The sequence below is a fragment of the Hypoxylon fragiforme genome (genome assembly GCF_022984875.1).
Source record: "Hypoxylon fragiforme strain CBS 206.31 chromosome Unknown GGS25scaffold_4, whole genome shotgun sequence".
Lineage (NCBI taxonomy): Eukaryota > Fungi > Ascomycota > Sordariomycetes > Xylariales > Hypoxylaceae > Hypoxylon > Hypoxylon fragiforme.
In genome coordinates this window covers 3181391-3195634 of record NW_026054759.1, presented here as the reverse complement: position 1 = coordinate 3195634, position 14244 = coordinate 3181391, and the positions used below count along the sequence as shown (strand labels likewise).

Here is a 14244-nt window from a genome sequence, read left to right as displayed (position 1 = left end):
ATAATTATCACTCGTTTGCCCACACGATAGGATCAGATCCCTCATTGTGTTTTTGCTCGGTTATTTTGGTTATGTTCAACAGCTTGAGCCAGTCCATCATATTAAAGCGAGTTGCATTGTACGGTTTGTAGGCTTATGTTAGCAGTATACATATATACACATATTGTCGCGTTGTTGTTCACGTCTTGGAATCGGTCATTTTCAAGCCGAACTTTCTGAGTAGTGCTTTTCGAAGCCATACATCTGTGACATAATTGTCAAGTGTTGGGCTACGATCTACAGACCCAAATAACGGCTCAGGGATAGGCAGTGATGGCATATTTGACAAACTTGTAGCGAAATACGTCGTAGTTGCCGGTACATGTAATAATTGGTCTCGTGAGTTTAACATATCTGGACTGACGTACTACGCCGTAGTTGAATTTTTACGGCCTAAGTAGTCTAGATGGGTCTCATAATAGCTTGACAATAGTGTCGTGTCTTCATCAAGTATAAAGTAGATGGATCTAAAGAGATGTTGATATACCTGGTAACGCTGAATCACATCACAATTCAGACACCATCCTCACGTCGTAATCTGCCCAGATGCCAGCCCCTTTTTGTATTCTTGTAAGCGCAAACTTTAAGGGGTGTTGCCAGCGCTTAAATACTTCCCACCTACATATGGTGGTCGAATGGGAGTAGAGGTATGGTTGCTAGATTGCGAAAACGATGGCGCGTGCTCGTATGAATTACCTTTTAAGTATGCGAACTCACAATCCACATGCAGGCTGATAGTCTTTGGTAAGAATTTGAATAGTTATACCATATAAATAGGCATGTATATAACGCATATTAAAGGTAGTTAACTCAAGATGTGAAGTTGAAAAGAGTTGATGGCTGATGGGATTGATAAGAGTTGGCAAGGGAGAGATTCGAGAGATATGCATAGTTATATAGTATGCGTAATATAGAAAGATATACTAGTTACATGTACGTACTACGTCGTATGCAACTTCGCTTGATAACTATTACATAGTAACTATGTATGTACCTAAATTTAGTTAAATTTGAAGAGACTGCCCAGGTGGTAAGGTGGAAATCAAACGGGCTGGGTACGCATTGCTAACCATTTGATTAAAACCTCTAGGGCTACCTATCTAGGGTAGTAGTACCCCCCTGGGTACTGGTCATAGTGGAACGCGGCCGCTAAAAAGCCCTGTCCTCAAGTGCCCTGGAGAGGAAATGGCCCCCGAGTGGCCAGTTTCCCGGTCCTTGCTCCTTCAACTTGCTTCATTACCGTTCGCTCATTGCTCATTGCTTACCTATCCTAACTACCAAGGGTAGGTAAGTATCCCTCATTACTCATTCCGGAGGCTCGCACGTGACATTACCAGGGGGTTGAACCTGCTTTCTTTACAATCCTAGGTACCCTAGGCACTACTATGTAGACTCTAGAGAGAGGTACATACATACATAAGCCGGGGGGCAAAAAGAGAAAAAGAGGGCCAGATGCCAGGCTCTAGATGCGCTAATGCAGCGCTCTAAGCTTCTGATTGTTAAGTGGTAGAGGGAGGACAATACCAATCAATCGACTTTCTCCATCTAATCGAATGGATGAATTCAATGTTAATACCCCAATTACTTACTACTATGTACCTTACACTACCTACCCTAGATAGTAGGGTACTAACAGGATTGTCATGTTTTTCTCTTTTTTTCTACCAACATTTGTACTAAGTCAGTAAACATTCAATGTATTGTACTAACCTACTTATGTAGAACATTTGAACTCTTTTAAGACAAGCAAGCAGAGACCAGAACTTGTTTAATTCATGAATTAAACAGAGTGACGAGACCAACACTGAACTTGAACATTGAACCTACAACATTTTACCTGCCCCAGGTGATAATATAAACATTTCTACTCTCGGAGCCCAACAACTCTATACTTGCAACTTCGGCCGATACACCCCTTTATTTGCTTTAAAACCGTCTGGTCCGACACCCATATTTTTTTAAGTCGACCCGCCGCTGAACATATCCAAAGCTTACTCGGTACCATACCTACCCATACCAACATACATACATACATATGTAGTACCTACCTACCTACATACCTACCTACAGATCTAGGCTATTATCGCAAACAACAACCAGCATTGAAGCCTTGTGACTGACCTGACGCGCCCCGCCTCCACCATACCGTCTAACCGTCTAACCGTCCAACCGTCCAACCGTCCAACCGTCTAACTGTATAATAATTCATCCCATTGCATGTATCCCAGGGGGCTACTCATTGGATATCCTACTTCAACCGCGATATTGGAAATTCGATCTCACATTTACAACCTCCATGATAACACCGCGACTCGAACAAGACTCTGCTTCCTCCAACCTAACAGTAGTAGTATAAGGGGGGGATTCATCCTGGAGGCTTTGAACCTCTCGCGAGGTCGCCACGAATACCCTCGATGATGGTACGTTATATACTCTAGTATAATGTACACTTAGTCGCATGTCTTGGAACCAGCCTTTGGAATATCAGTCTACTGGCTTACTGTCTCAAGGATACAAGTTTTTCTTGTCCCCGTCATCAAGCCCACTCAATTTTCCCCTCCTTTTGCTTCCTCCCTTTGTTGTTTGAGGCCCATTTGCGACTAACCTGACTAAATGCCTAGACCTCTCATCGGTCTCGCGATGCCGGCGGAAGTTTTGCGAGTCGGCGTGGCCATGCTAATCAGCTCTCGATTTCCGATCCCACCCACCACATAACTGAAACGATTGGCATATTGTACGGCGACGATGACGACGACCAGAATAATGATTCCCGCCCTATGAGTTTTGTCGCATCACCCGGCGGAGGCGAGCAAATACCTCAGCTTCGTGAACCGGAACCTCCCTCGCTAGACAGCCGTCGGCCTCCACTTCTTCGAACAACTTCAGACAAGTCAAGTTTACAGGGCTCACCTGCTCAAATAAACGGAAACTCGGTCCAAAAAGCTCAGACGCTCCCAGTCCAGACGCCAAGCCAAAGAGGTCCATCCAGGGGTAGCTCCTACGAGTCGGGGCCCAAATCACCCATCTCTCCCATGTCGCCTACGCTCCGTGATATGCGCGAAGATGCTCAACAATACCCTATCACCAATATCGACAATCCGAACGATATCGCTCAAGAGCTGAGCAATCTACAAGCCCTACGCCGTATGTCCATGGATGTCTCTAATAATAGCGACCCTGATCTACTCCCCTTTCAAGGAATGTCCCTCATGGCCATGCCGTCTATAGCACCAAAAGGAGACGACGACGCTGACCCATCAAGATTACTGTGGGTTCCTGCTGGTGTTCACCCAGAGCTTGCCCCTACCGAGTTCAAAAACTTTGTAGAAAAAAGAGTTCAATCGATGAAGCGGAGATCATCCGAATCCACTCTCTCAGTAGATGGATTGGAGAGGAGCGATTCGAGCGGGTTACGGAGAAAGAAATCTATGCTCTCGAGACAAATTGACAATGTAGGAGGCCATGGCGCAGAAGGATATGTCGACGGTGCTGAGAGGTTAGAGAGAAGGAAGTCTGAGAGGGGATCGGGACAAGGGCCTCCGGAACTAAGTCTCGATGATCTTGTTAACGATCCGTCCAAAGTCGTACAGAAACTTACCGGTCATGACTCAGGGGGTGAGGGCTCCGAAGATATGCCTATTCTTCCTGTCGCGCCGGGCATGGGCTTGCGTCGATCAACACGTACCACGTACCGAAAGGGTGGCAGTCTAAAAAATCGGCAGAGCGGCTCTCTCAGGTCGGACGAACGATTGCCTTTTTCAAAGCGCATAGGAGCAAAAAAGAATGAGGAGGGGACCGGGGAACTGCATCATAACGAAGGAACTGTCGAAGCACCTCCAGGACATGGCTTAACACGCGTGCAATCAGAGCCGATTTCCGAGAACTTCTCACGACCAACAAGACCCATACGACGACAACAAACTTTCTCCAAAGACCAGTCGATAGAATTACTCGAAGACTCTCAACAGACTAACAACCAAGATCGAAGCCAGGCTGACCCACCTAGACCGCAAGGACCAACCCGCTTACCATCTGCTGATAGCATCATGGCATCCTCTACGACTTCACAGATAATTGAGACGCCAATAGCCGAGGAAGAACCTTCTACAGTACAGGCTACAGAAATGAGTAGGCCCTTTCCAGAAAGATCATCCTCACAAAGAAATGCTGTTCAACCTGTGTCTCAAGCTTCTCCAGTACCCGCCGAACCACCCGCCCGCTCCAGTAAACGACCAAATTATGGACAACCGCTCCAGAACTCGCCGCCACAAGCTACAGGCCGATCTCAACAACCAAATAGGACCCCGAGCGCTTCGAACCGAACACTTAATGACATGTCACAGAATCCCTCACCATTTCCAGGCGGCAGTGCCACTAGCACCGAATCGCTAACTTTCATCCCTACATTTACACCCGAGGAGAGGAAACCAGAGAAGAAGGGCAAGAAGGATAAAAGTGAAAACGAAAATGAAAAGTCAAAGGCTACATCCTGGAAATGGTTTAATAAGAGTGACGATAAAGAGAAGAAAAAGAAGGATGAAGAGAGTAAGAAGTCCAAGACCAAGGCATTCGTAGACAAGGCGCACGATAACGTTCGACTCGATGTGCTTCAGACCTCGATTGACACAGCACTCCATAAAGGACGAGAGAGTCTATTGCTCGACCGTGATGTTGTGGACAACAAATTAGAAGAGGAAAGGAGGAAGGAGAGCAGCCGTAAGTCTGGGGAACAGAAGAAGGAGAAAGACGGATTATTCGCCTCATTCTTTGGAAGCAGTAAGAGGAGAAGTGAGAGGGAGTCGGTCAGTAAGAAACACCAAGCACAAAGATCATTATCGCCAGAACCAGTTCCATATCGCCCGTTACGCCCTGATGTCGACTATCCCTGGACCAGGTTTCCTATTCTGGAAGAGCGGGCCATCTACCGAATGGCACATATCAAACTCGCCAATCCTCGACGTGCTCTCTACAGCCAAGTTCTACTCAGCAACTTCATGTATTCGTATCTCGCAAAGGTTCAAGCAATGCACCCTCAATTACAAGTTCCTCAATCCCCCCAACAGAAGAGATTACAGGAAGAGGAGAGACGGCGGCGCGAACAAGAGGAGCAGCAGCAATACTTGGAACAGCAGCAAGCGCAGGATAGCATTGACCGCTACAACTTTGAATATCATCGAGTAAGTTCATGATCAAAATAGAATATCACCCACAAGTCTAATATAAGCCCAGTCAACAACCCAACAATATGAAGATCCCAGCATGCAACATGAAGCAGGTGATTACCCAGAAGCGGCCGAGATCTATGACTATGATCATGGCAAGGATCGAACAAACCAGGACAGTGACTATCAGGGCGCAGATGAGTACGGCAGCCAAGAGGCAGACAAAGATTACTATTCTACTTATATGCAATACAGCAACGCCAACGCCAATGGGCACCACCAAAACCAAGAGGGAGAGGGAGAGATGTGGTAAAATAGGTACCAACCAATGAAACGAAGTTGAAAACTACACTCGTATAGCGATCGTATTCACTGCATATTCTTGGAGTTTCTGGTGGTGGTAGTGGCGGCGCCGGGGATCAGTTGCTACAGTATTCGTCTAGGGTGGATTATCAAGACAGAATGACGAAAGGAGAGAAAGAACAAGAACATTTTATGACTCCTTTTCCCCCCCTTCCCCATCTCACATAGCCGAAGCCTTTCTATTATTCCTTGTGCTGAGTGGGTAGCATGGTGTCTGGGGTGGATATTTGAATCGGCATTTGCAAAAGAGAGGGATAGCTAAAGCTTTTTCTTTACTTGGCTCCCTCTGTCTAGAGTCTGCTGGCTTCGTATACCTGCTTATCCTTCGTACCTTCTGTAAAGGGGAGAGGAAAGCAAAAATCAGTTGAGAGAGAAGGTGGGCGGGAGAATTTGCTAGGCCTGCTTGAGAGAGAAGGGGGCGGAACAGAGGAAATATATTGAAGGCAGCAGCATCTTTTACGATGTCGATAAGGAAGCATACTAGCGGGGACTTTACGCGTGGGATAGGTACTGAAATGACAAGTAGGTCCCCCTTTGGAATATAATCAGAAATCAAATCGGCCTACGAGTAAAATCATACCATCTTCCCTGCTTTGGTGTGAGTTATGACGATGACTTGAAGCTATGGGTCTGTGATGTGGAATTACATGTATGATCAAAAGATGGGAATTTTCTACATTAGTTATTTTACCAAGTTGGTCAGTTAGTAAGGAGGTAGGTAGGTATTATCCTGTCTTGGAAAACATACGTAGTATAAATATGTGCCTAAAGCTAGGCATTTTCTATTCCAGGCCTCGTTGGCTATGATGTGTAAGATGTGTAAGATCAACTAGGGTCATTACGGTTACGCAGTCGAACGAATAACTGGAGCCCAAACTATTTAAGATTAGCTACGTACATAGTACCTACTTGACAAACAGTTTGAGTTGGATTCGGGAGGTTGACATACATAATAGAGATATTGAAGCATGTTGAACAGTTGAAGAATGTGGTTGGTGTGAGCCCACTATAGAATGGAGGATTAGTTACTAATAACTTACTATGTAGGAAAGGCGGCCGGGGAAGGGTTACCCGAGTGGGTCCGTGCACTGTCATAATGAGTCAGCAGACGGGCCCCCATGCTGCATGCTGTTCACAAACGTTGAACATTCAATGTTGGCATTTCCTTAGATGGCCTAGGTAGGTAGAGGCTTTATAGATGATCAATACCTAGTACTAGTAGTAATTACCTGAAAGTCAATGTTGTAACTACACATACATCCATGGATATATTCAAGTTAATTATCAATTTATGGTTTATAGATGTTAACATTAAACGGCACCTGCCTAACCTAGACAGCTGTACCATATTGATGTAAGTACCTAGTAGTGTTTAGGTATCAAAATTGAAATTATATACAGCACTCAGTGCCTTATCATATTATGTAGCATTATATGTTGCACTCTGGAGGCTAATACGTCGAATATTAGGTACTAGGTACTCAATTAGCTTGATGTACAAGTACCTCATACCTGTTGACCTTCGAAGGATACCCGTGGTTATGGGTATCTCGGTACCTGGTTGGAAAAAGAAGTGGGCCAAGGCTGAAGGTGCTAATGGTGATAACAGCCAATCAAAGCGGGGTGTAGCTTCTGATTGTCGCGAATTCCCTTAATCCCCCCCCAGTCTAACTTTTTGAAACTTTTTTTTTGGGCGCCCCAAACCTTGATTCACTGGTGTCGCCTGCTGAAAATCGAAGAAAACAAAAAAAAGAAGAAGAGAAAAAAAAAAAGGCTACTACCCTAGCCTACCAAACCTTACCCTTCAACTCCCATCATCCCATCCTCCGCCTTACGAAGCTCTATCTATCCTACATCTTTAAAATAGCAGACGGTAGATCACGCGAGCTTCTCATATTTCCTCAGTCGTGTCTCAGTCAACTCTTTGATACAACATTCTTTTTTAAGATACCCGTTCAGTTCAGTTCATTTGTTCTGGACCTTATTTACTTTTCCTATCCACTAGAGCCACTTGGCCACCAAAAACTCCAAACTCCAAACTCCAACCCCAAACCCCCAAACCTCAAACCCTTCTTCGTACACGCGCCTCATCGTCGACAATTTTAACAATTTTTATTCCTTATTACCACGATCCATACTTCGCGACTCCTAACCTTACCTTCATCTCTTTTGACGAAACGAATCCATTTACGAACTATTACGAACTGTTTATTAGGACATATCCTTCTTCGATAACTCCTCGACCTCTCGATTCATATTCTCGATTTCGACTTCTTCCCCATTAAACTTCTCATCATCAAAGACTCTTGTTGCCCATGGCTGTATGTAAATACCCTTTTCCTTACCATTATGCGCGTTACCTTCCTTTTGCACCTTGTGAATTATGGTTCACAGCTATTTACATTAATATCACCCACACATTTCCTTCTTTATGTTTACTTTGCTTCAAATAACCCTCCACTACCAACACCACAATCCCTCTTCCCTCCAATATTCTCAAGATGTTTCATCACCTCAATCACCCTCAGACGAATCCCCGGCAGAGAGCTATGACACCTACCAGTCCTCTGACAACGATGCATCGTCATCCTCAACTATATCCCCATTCCCTTCCATCACTTGCCGCTCAGCATCAGCTGGAGTTACAGTCTCAGCTTGATGGCGCGCGCATGATGTCGCCTTTGGAAGAGTGGTTTCGTGAGCAGCAACGTCGTGAGCAGCAGTCTTATCATGAGCGCCAGCTTGCTATTAGTCGCCTTCCTCCACCTATTCTAGACGATGATAGCTTTCTGCGCGTTCGCCTGCCGCGTCCGCCCTTGGCTGTTCCCATGCTTCTTGAACGCTTCGGGGACTTCTTAATTGATTACGGAGGGGATCAACCGCTAACTCTTAGCCGTTTCCAGCAGCGGTCGTACAACAACCAAGGCTACATGCCTAATGGCGCTCCGGCAAGCCACCCGAACCTCGGCCAGCCTGCTCCAGGCGCCGTACCCCTCCTGCCTAACCAAGGCCGAGTCATCCAGTCGGGTCCTATCCGAGTCCTCTGTATAGCCGACGTACGAGGTAAGGTGGTTCCGAAGCCACGGTAGAAAATAACGTACAGCTAAAAATCATGAAATAGGCAACCTACGATCCCTGAACGAGCTCGCCAAGTCAGCACGAGCTGATCACATTATTCATACCGGAGATTTTGGCTTTTACGACGACACATCTTTAGAGCGTATCGCAGAGAAGTAAGTTGGTGAATCCTCCCTAACAGGTTATAACTTTACTAAAGCGCGATTGAAACAGAACGTTGAAACATGTCGCTCAGTATTCGCCATTGATCAATGAAGATGTCAAGAAGGCCATCGGTCAAGGAGGGCCGGGCTCCGTCAAAGCGCGATTCTCCCCGCAAGAACTACCTCTGTCTGAGCTTCCTTTGCTCATCAGTGGTCAAGTCAAGCTCGATGTACCGGTTTATACCGTTTGGGGTGCCTGCGAGGACGTGCGCGTGCTGGAGAAGTTTCGATCCGCCGAATATAAAGTCCACAACCTGCACATCATTGACGAGGCTCGATCTATGTTGTTGGAAATTGGTGGCGTCAAATTGCGACTCCTTGGCCTTGGTGGAGCGGTAGTCATGCACAAGTTGTTTGATAACGGCGAGGGTAGAACTACTATCGCAGGTGGACAGGGCACTATGTGGACTACTCTACTTCAGATGGGCGAGCTGGTCGACACAGCTAACCGCGTTTACGACCCGACCGAAACTCGCATTTTCATCACGCACGCGTCTCCCGCTCGAGAGGGGATCTTAAACCAGCTTTCAGTCAGCCTCAAGGCAGACTTTTCTATCTCAGCAGGTCTTCACTTTCGATATGGTAGCTCTTACAATGAGTTCAGCGTAAACCCTACCCTGGATCACTATCGTGGCAAACTCGCCGCCTCGAAGGCATCGTTTAACGACGTTTGGGAAACCGTCAAGGGCGAGGTTGAGCCTGCAATCCAGCAGAATGAGGCCCAACAAAATCTCCTTCGTAACGCCCTGGAACTTGTTGAAAAAATGCCTCGGACTGCAGCTGGTGGGAACCCTTTTGGTGGTCCAGTTGGCGGTCCTGGTGCTCAGGGTCAGGTTGATGAGAGTGCGTTCAAGAACATGTGGAACTTCAACCTCGCAGACGCGGCCTTTGGTTGGTTGGTCCTAGAGATACAAGACGGTCGCATTGGAACGGAAATGCGAGCTCAAGGTTTCAACTTTTCGCACCGCGGTGCCAAGCAACAGACGGTTCCTCAGAGCACACCGTCCCCAGCACCTGGCTTGCCCCATGCGGCCCCCGTGGCTCCAGCGGCCCCCGCGGCCGCTTCTGGTCCGCAAAGAAATCCTTCGCAGCCCACGAAGCCTGGAGTGGCGACTCCCCTACAGGCCCCCAAGCCCGCTACTCCCAAGCCGACATCATCGTCTCCAGCCCCTAGCGCGGTAGCTGGCAAGGAGAACGAGAAACCCATAGGCACCAATGGATCAGCCCATGGTCCGGAATCTGCGCCGTCACCTGCGCCCAGACCCTCTGCAGATAGCATCATCGGACTATTCGTTATGAATGTCCAGAGTGACGACCAGACCCGAGAGATTTTCCCTGAGGAGCACAAAGTGAAGATCGCCAAGATCGAGAAGTGGGGAAATAATAGCAACAACAAGGTTGTTCATTTCCAGACTTTAGACGAGCGTGATGGTGCTTATTCCAGTCTCTCGGACGATTTCAAGATCCGCCAGTCCGAGGACCGATCAAGACCCCTAGTCAAGATATTCCAGCCCCGCGAATCCAAGCAAGCGTTCAGTGGTCGAGGCGCCGGAACCTGGGGTAGTGGACGTGGAAGAGACAACGCAAGTGGATACCGTAGTGCCGGTGACCGTGGAACCCTTAGCGGCGGTGAGAGCGGTCCTGAGACTGGTCGCACGCGCGGAGGCCGCGGTGGACCTCGAGGAGGTCGTAGTGAGAGAGGCGGCCGAGGCGGCAGGGGTGGTCGTGGGGGCATGAGCAAAGGTGAAGGTGGTACTGCTTCACCAGCTCCTACCGGCGACTCGTAAACGACTTGTCGACTATCAGTACTTGCATATTACCTACATTCTATTATTAATGGCCTCGCGTGACATTACGCGAACTTTACCTTGTATTCTGGCAACTTTCCGCGAAGCAACTATCTGTCGTTGAAACAGGTGGAGTTAAAGAGAATCTGCCGGCCTGCGAAGGAAGTTTTGCTAAGGGGGAAAAATAACTAGTGCCTTCGTCATACTGAAAAGAACGAAGGAGGGATTGGAGGCGGAAGGGGACGGGAAAGGAGAGGGGTTATGTGAAAGGTTTGCGGGATGCAAACTGACGACGTTCTTCTCTCGGTAAACCTACGAGGCATTTTTTTTCGCGCTAATCGCCCGCGAGGACGGATCGGTTTCTTGCACCAATTCTGAGTCTGGACCGGACTAGGTCATCGAGATAGGGGTTTCTGCTAATACTCCCGGAATGAATTGATCTTTAATTGAGGACTCTCTACATTTTCTGTGCCGTGACTTGTAATATCTAGGCGTTAGGCCTTGAGGCCAACTTTAAAGGGGTTGTACTTCATAGGCGGAATAGATCGTCTACGGGCAACCATTGCAAACTGGTTCAATGAATAGTAAACAAGATTACAATTATAAATGAAAAAGTATAGGCTGCGTACCTATCTATTCTACGAGATGTGCCACAACTAGATGCTCTAATACATCCCATGCATGTGAAGCTATAGACTGCGGATGGAATAGCTTAGAGCAGGCAGGCAGACAATGCAATGTCACGATCTAGAGATAGATAGATACAATATCTACCTACCTACTAGATCGAGGTAAGTATATATAGTAGATGGCAAGCAAACGGACAAAAATAGAACATGCATCTAGGTAGGTTACATACACTTTTATCACAACCGAAAAGAGACCGTTTCTCAAAGCGAGGGCATAGAACGAAATTTTACTTTCCTTACCTGCTGCCTATTAAAAATTAGTCTTTACTGTTTACTATTACGCAAGAGAAGACTCTAATTTGATCAATGGGAAGAGTTGGGTTTGTTTATGTAGACTTCCTTTTGGGGGAGTTGCTTTTCTTTCTATGCATGGTGGGTATGGCCTTGGCTGCCCGTTTGTACACAGGTAGGCAGCTAGCTGGAGGCTACATGTAGGCTTTCTTCCTTTTTTTTCTTTCTTCTGGGAGGTATAATACAGGGAGTAGTTGTAGTGTACAAAGCGTATTTTGCCTTTTTTTTTTCCCCTTGGTAACCTCCCTACCCACCTGCCTGCCTTCCATAGCACCTTAACCTTTCGTTCTTTTGCCCCCGTCCATTTGCACAGAACACCATTCGTCACGTTTTTACGTTCCCAGAGGCTTCATGCCCTTATGTATCGCGGTAATACCACCCGTCATGTCCTCCCATCCCTGGCCCGCGGTGACGAAGCCGGCGCGCTGGATCATGGCGCAGAACTCTTCCTGCGAGGGGAAGCGCTCGATGCTCTCGACGAGGTACTGGTACGAGTCGCGGTCAGCGGCGACGAAGTTGCCGATCAAAGGAATCGCAGAAAAGCTCCAGCGCTTGTAAAAGGCGTCGAGGACCGGGTTCGTGACCTTGCTGAACTCGAGGCAGGCGAAGATGCCGCCGGGCTTGAGGACGCGGTACGCCTCGTTGAGGGCGGCGGGGATGTTGCTGAAGTTGCGGATGCCGAAGGCGACGGTGTAGAGGTCGAGGGAGCTGGAGGGGACGGCGGTGGGGGAGAAGGAGGTGGCGTCGGCTTCGAGGAAGGAGAGGGCGGCTTGCTGGGAGGCGGGGAGGGCGAGGGAGCGCTTCTTGCCAACGGAGAGCATAGAGGCGTTGATGTCGGAGATGGTTACGTGCACGGAGGGGTTGCCGTTGAGGACGTGGGCGTGGTGGAGCATGCGGAATGCGATGTCGCCTGTTCCGCCGGCGACGTCGAGGATGCGTTGGGGTTTGGGGGGGGTGGAGGTGGATAGGCCGGGGTTGAGCGAGGATACGAAGTGGTCCCTGTAAAGGCAGTTAGTTAGCTTGTGAGTGCGGATATAATGGGCGTAAGGGCGGGAATGGGTAGGCAAGAAAAGCTTACTTCCAGACGCGGTGCCAGCCAAAGGACATAAGATCATTCATTTTATCGTAGGTATTGGCGACACTATCAAAGACGTCGGCCACACGTTCTGTCTTGTCGGACTCGGACAGACCGTCTTGAAAGCCGAAGTGGGTCGTGCCGCTTCTATCAATGTTACTGCTGGCGGCAGTGGTAGTACCATTTTCACGGGGTGTTGTTGTTGGTGAGGAATTGGTTGAAGTCGAGGATATTTGGCGTCGTTGGGTATATCGTTGTCTTTCGGCGTTGTAGTAAGGTCTTGTATGTTTAGAAAGAGGGCAATATGTCGGTCTCGATATTCGTACGGCTGCGCGCAGGACCGATTGGCGAGCAACCATTGTGACGGTAGGAGTAATTAACTGGAATTGAGTAAGTGAAATAAGAAAAAATAAGAAATAAGAAACAAACAGTTGATTAGCAAAGCAAAGCCGGAGCACCGAAGTAAAGAACGGAGAATTGAAGGTTAAGTACGGATCAAAAAATTGTGCTCCATCGGTCGGCGATCGGTCCATCACTTCGGCTCCTGCCATGTGGGGGTACCTAGTACCTGGTAGGTGTGTATGTATGTACATATGTACCTACCAGGTCCTACCTACATGTAGGTTAGGACCAGGATCCAGGATGTTAGGGCCAATGCCAAGGAATTGGATGATCTCAGACGCGATTGGTCGCTAACATTTGAACTCGACTGAACTCAACTGATCTCAACTGATCTCAACTCAACTCAACCATACTCAACCATACATGTGAAAGAAACAACATTTATCCATCCATAGACATATAAGTCTATAGACATACAAGTCACATTCACTTTGAATGTCTCACTCAAAAAAGGGACTGTATCCTTAAGTGCATACACTACATAGTGCGTAGTAGGATGTTCATCACGCGGAACAACTAAACAAAAACATCAAAAGTGCTGGATATCATTCGAGGAAAATTCATTGGCTCACCTTGTCAGACAGTAGCACCGGCATCCGATGCCGATGTCGATGTCGATGTCGACGTGGACCCCTGTCGCTCCTGTCGCTCCTGTTCCTGTCTTGCCTCCGCTTCTTCTCGCTGGGCTCGCCGGGCAGCGAACATCAAGTTGGCAAATTTGGTTGTCTGCTTCAGGCTGCTCCAGACTAGACAGCCGATGCCTGCCGAGAGGAAAAGTACTACGAGTGCAATGACAACGTTTTCGCCGATTGATGACGTTCCAGTGGGCGGCATTGTCTCGAGACTCGAGGGTTTTTGGTCTTTCCTTGCGTGTGGTGTGTGTATATGTATGTGTCGCCGGGTTATCTGCCCTCTTGTAGGTAGCAAATTGATTGCTTTTGGTAGACGCAATGATTGAGTATTTATGTGCCTTGGTAATTGAATTGGAAGGCACAATATTGCGTCCAGAAGAGGCAGTGTGATATATTCAGAAGAGTGTCGTAATTATTTGGAAAAGGCCGTCTGGTAGTGCATATGATGAGAATGTAAGGATTGGGTTGATGTTAGGACGGTGGGTAGGTCTCTTCCATCTAGGAAATGGGAAGTATTGTTTAT

The 14244-nt window shown here is 47.7% G+C and overlaps 3 protein-coding genes across 3 annotated transcripts; 2 read left to right on the top strand and 1 right to left on the bottom strand.

Moving 5' to 3' along the window:
- Positions 1-2650: 2650 nt before the first annotated feature.
- GGS25DRAFT_251575 (uncharacterized protein) lies at positions 2651-5684 on the top strand. The gene is made up of 3 exons (XM_049257192.1): positions 2651-4167; positions 4228-5216; positions 5269-5684. The coding sequence occupies exons 1-3, from the start codon at positions 2817-2819 to the stop codon at positions 5512-5514; spliced, it is 2586 nt and encodes an 861-aa protein (XP_049118166.1). The 5' UTR covers positions 2651-2816; the 3' UTR covers positions 5515-5684.
- Positions 5685-7775: 2091 nt separating this feature from the next.
- Positions 7776-10879, top strand: GGS25DRAFT_251514 (uncharacterized protein). Its single transcript, XM_049257191.1, has 4 exons — positions 7776-7885; positions 8468-8627; positions 8686-8797; positions 8856-10879. Exons 1-4 carry the CDS (start codon positions 7880-7882, stop codon positions 10630-10632), a joined length of 2055 nt encoding a protein of 684 aa, XP_049118165.1. The 5' UTR covers positions 7776-7879; the 3' UTR covers positions 10633-10879.
- A 740-nt stretch (positions 10880-11619) lies between these two features.
- Positions 11620-13223, bottom strand: GGS25DRAFT_487928 (ubiquinone/menaquinone; the record flags this gene model as incomplete). The annotated part of the gene is made up of 2 exons (XM_049260758.1): positions 11620-12611; positions 12691-13223. 2 exons carry the CDS (start codon positions 13218-13220, stop codon positions 11945-11947), a joined length of 1197 nt encoding a protein of 398 aa, XP_049118164.1. The 3' UTR covers positions 11620-11944.
- Between the last annotated feature and the right edge of the window lie 1021 nt (positions 13224-14244).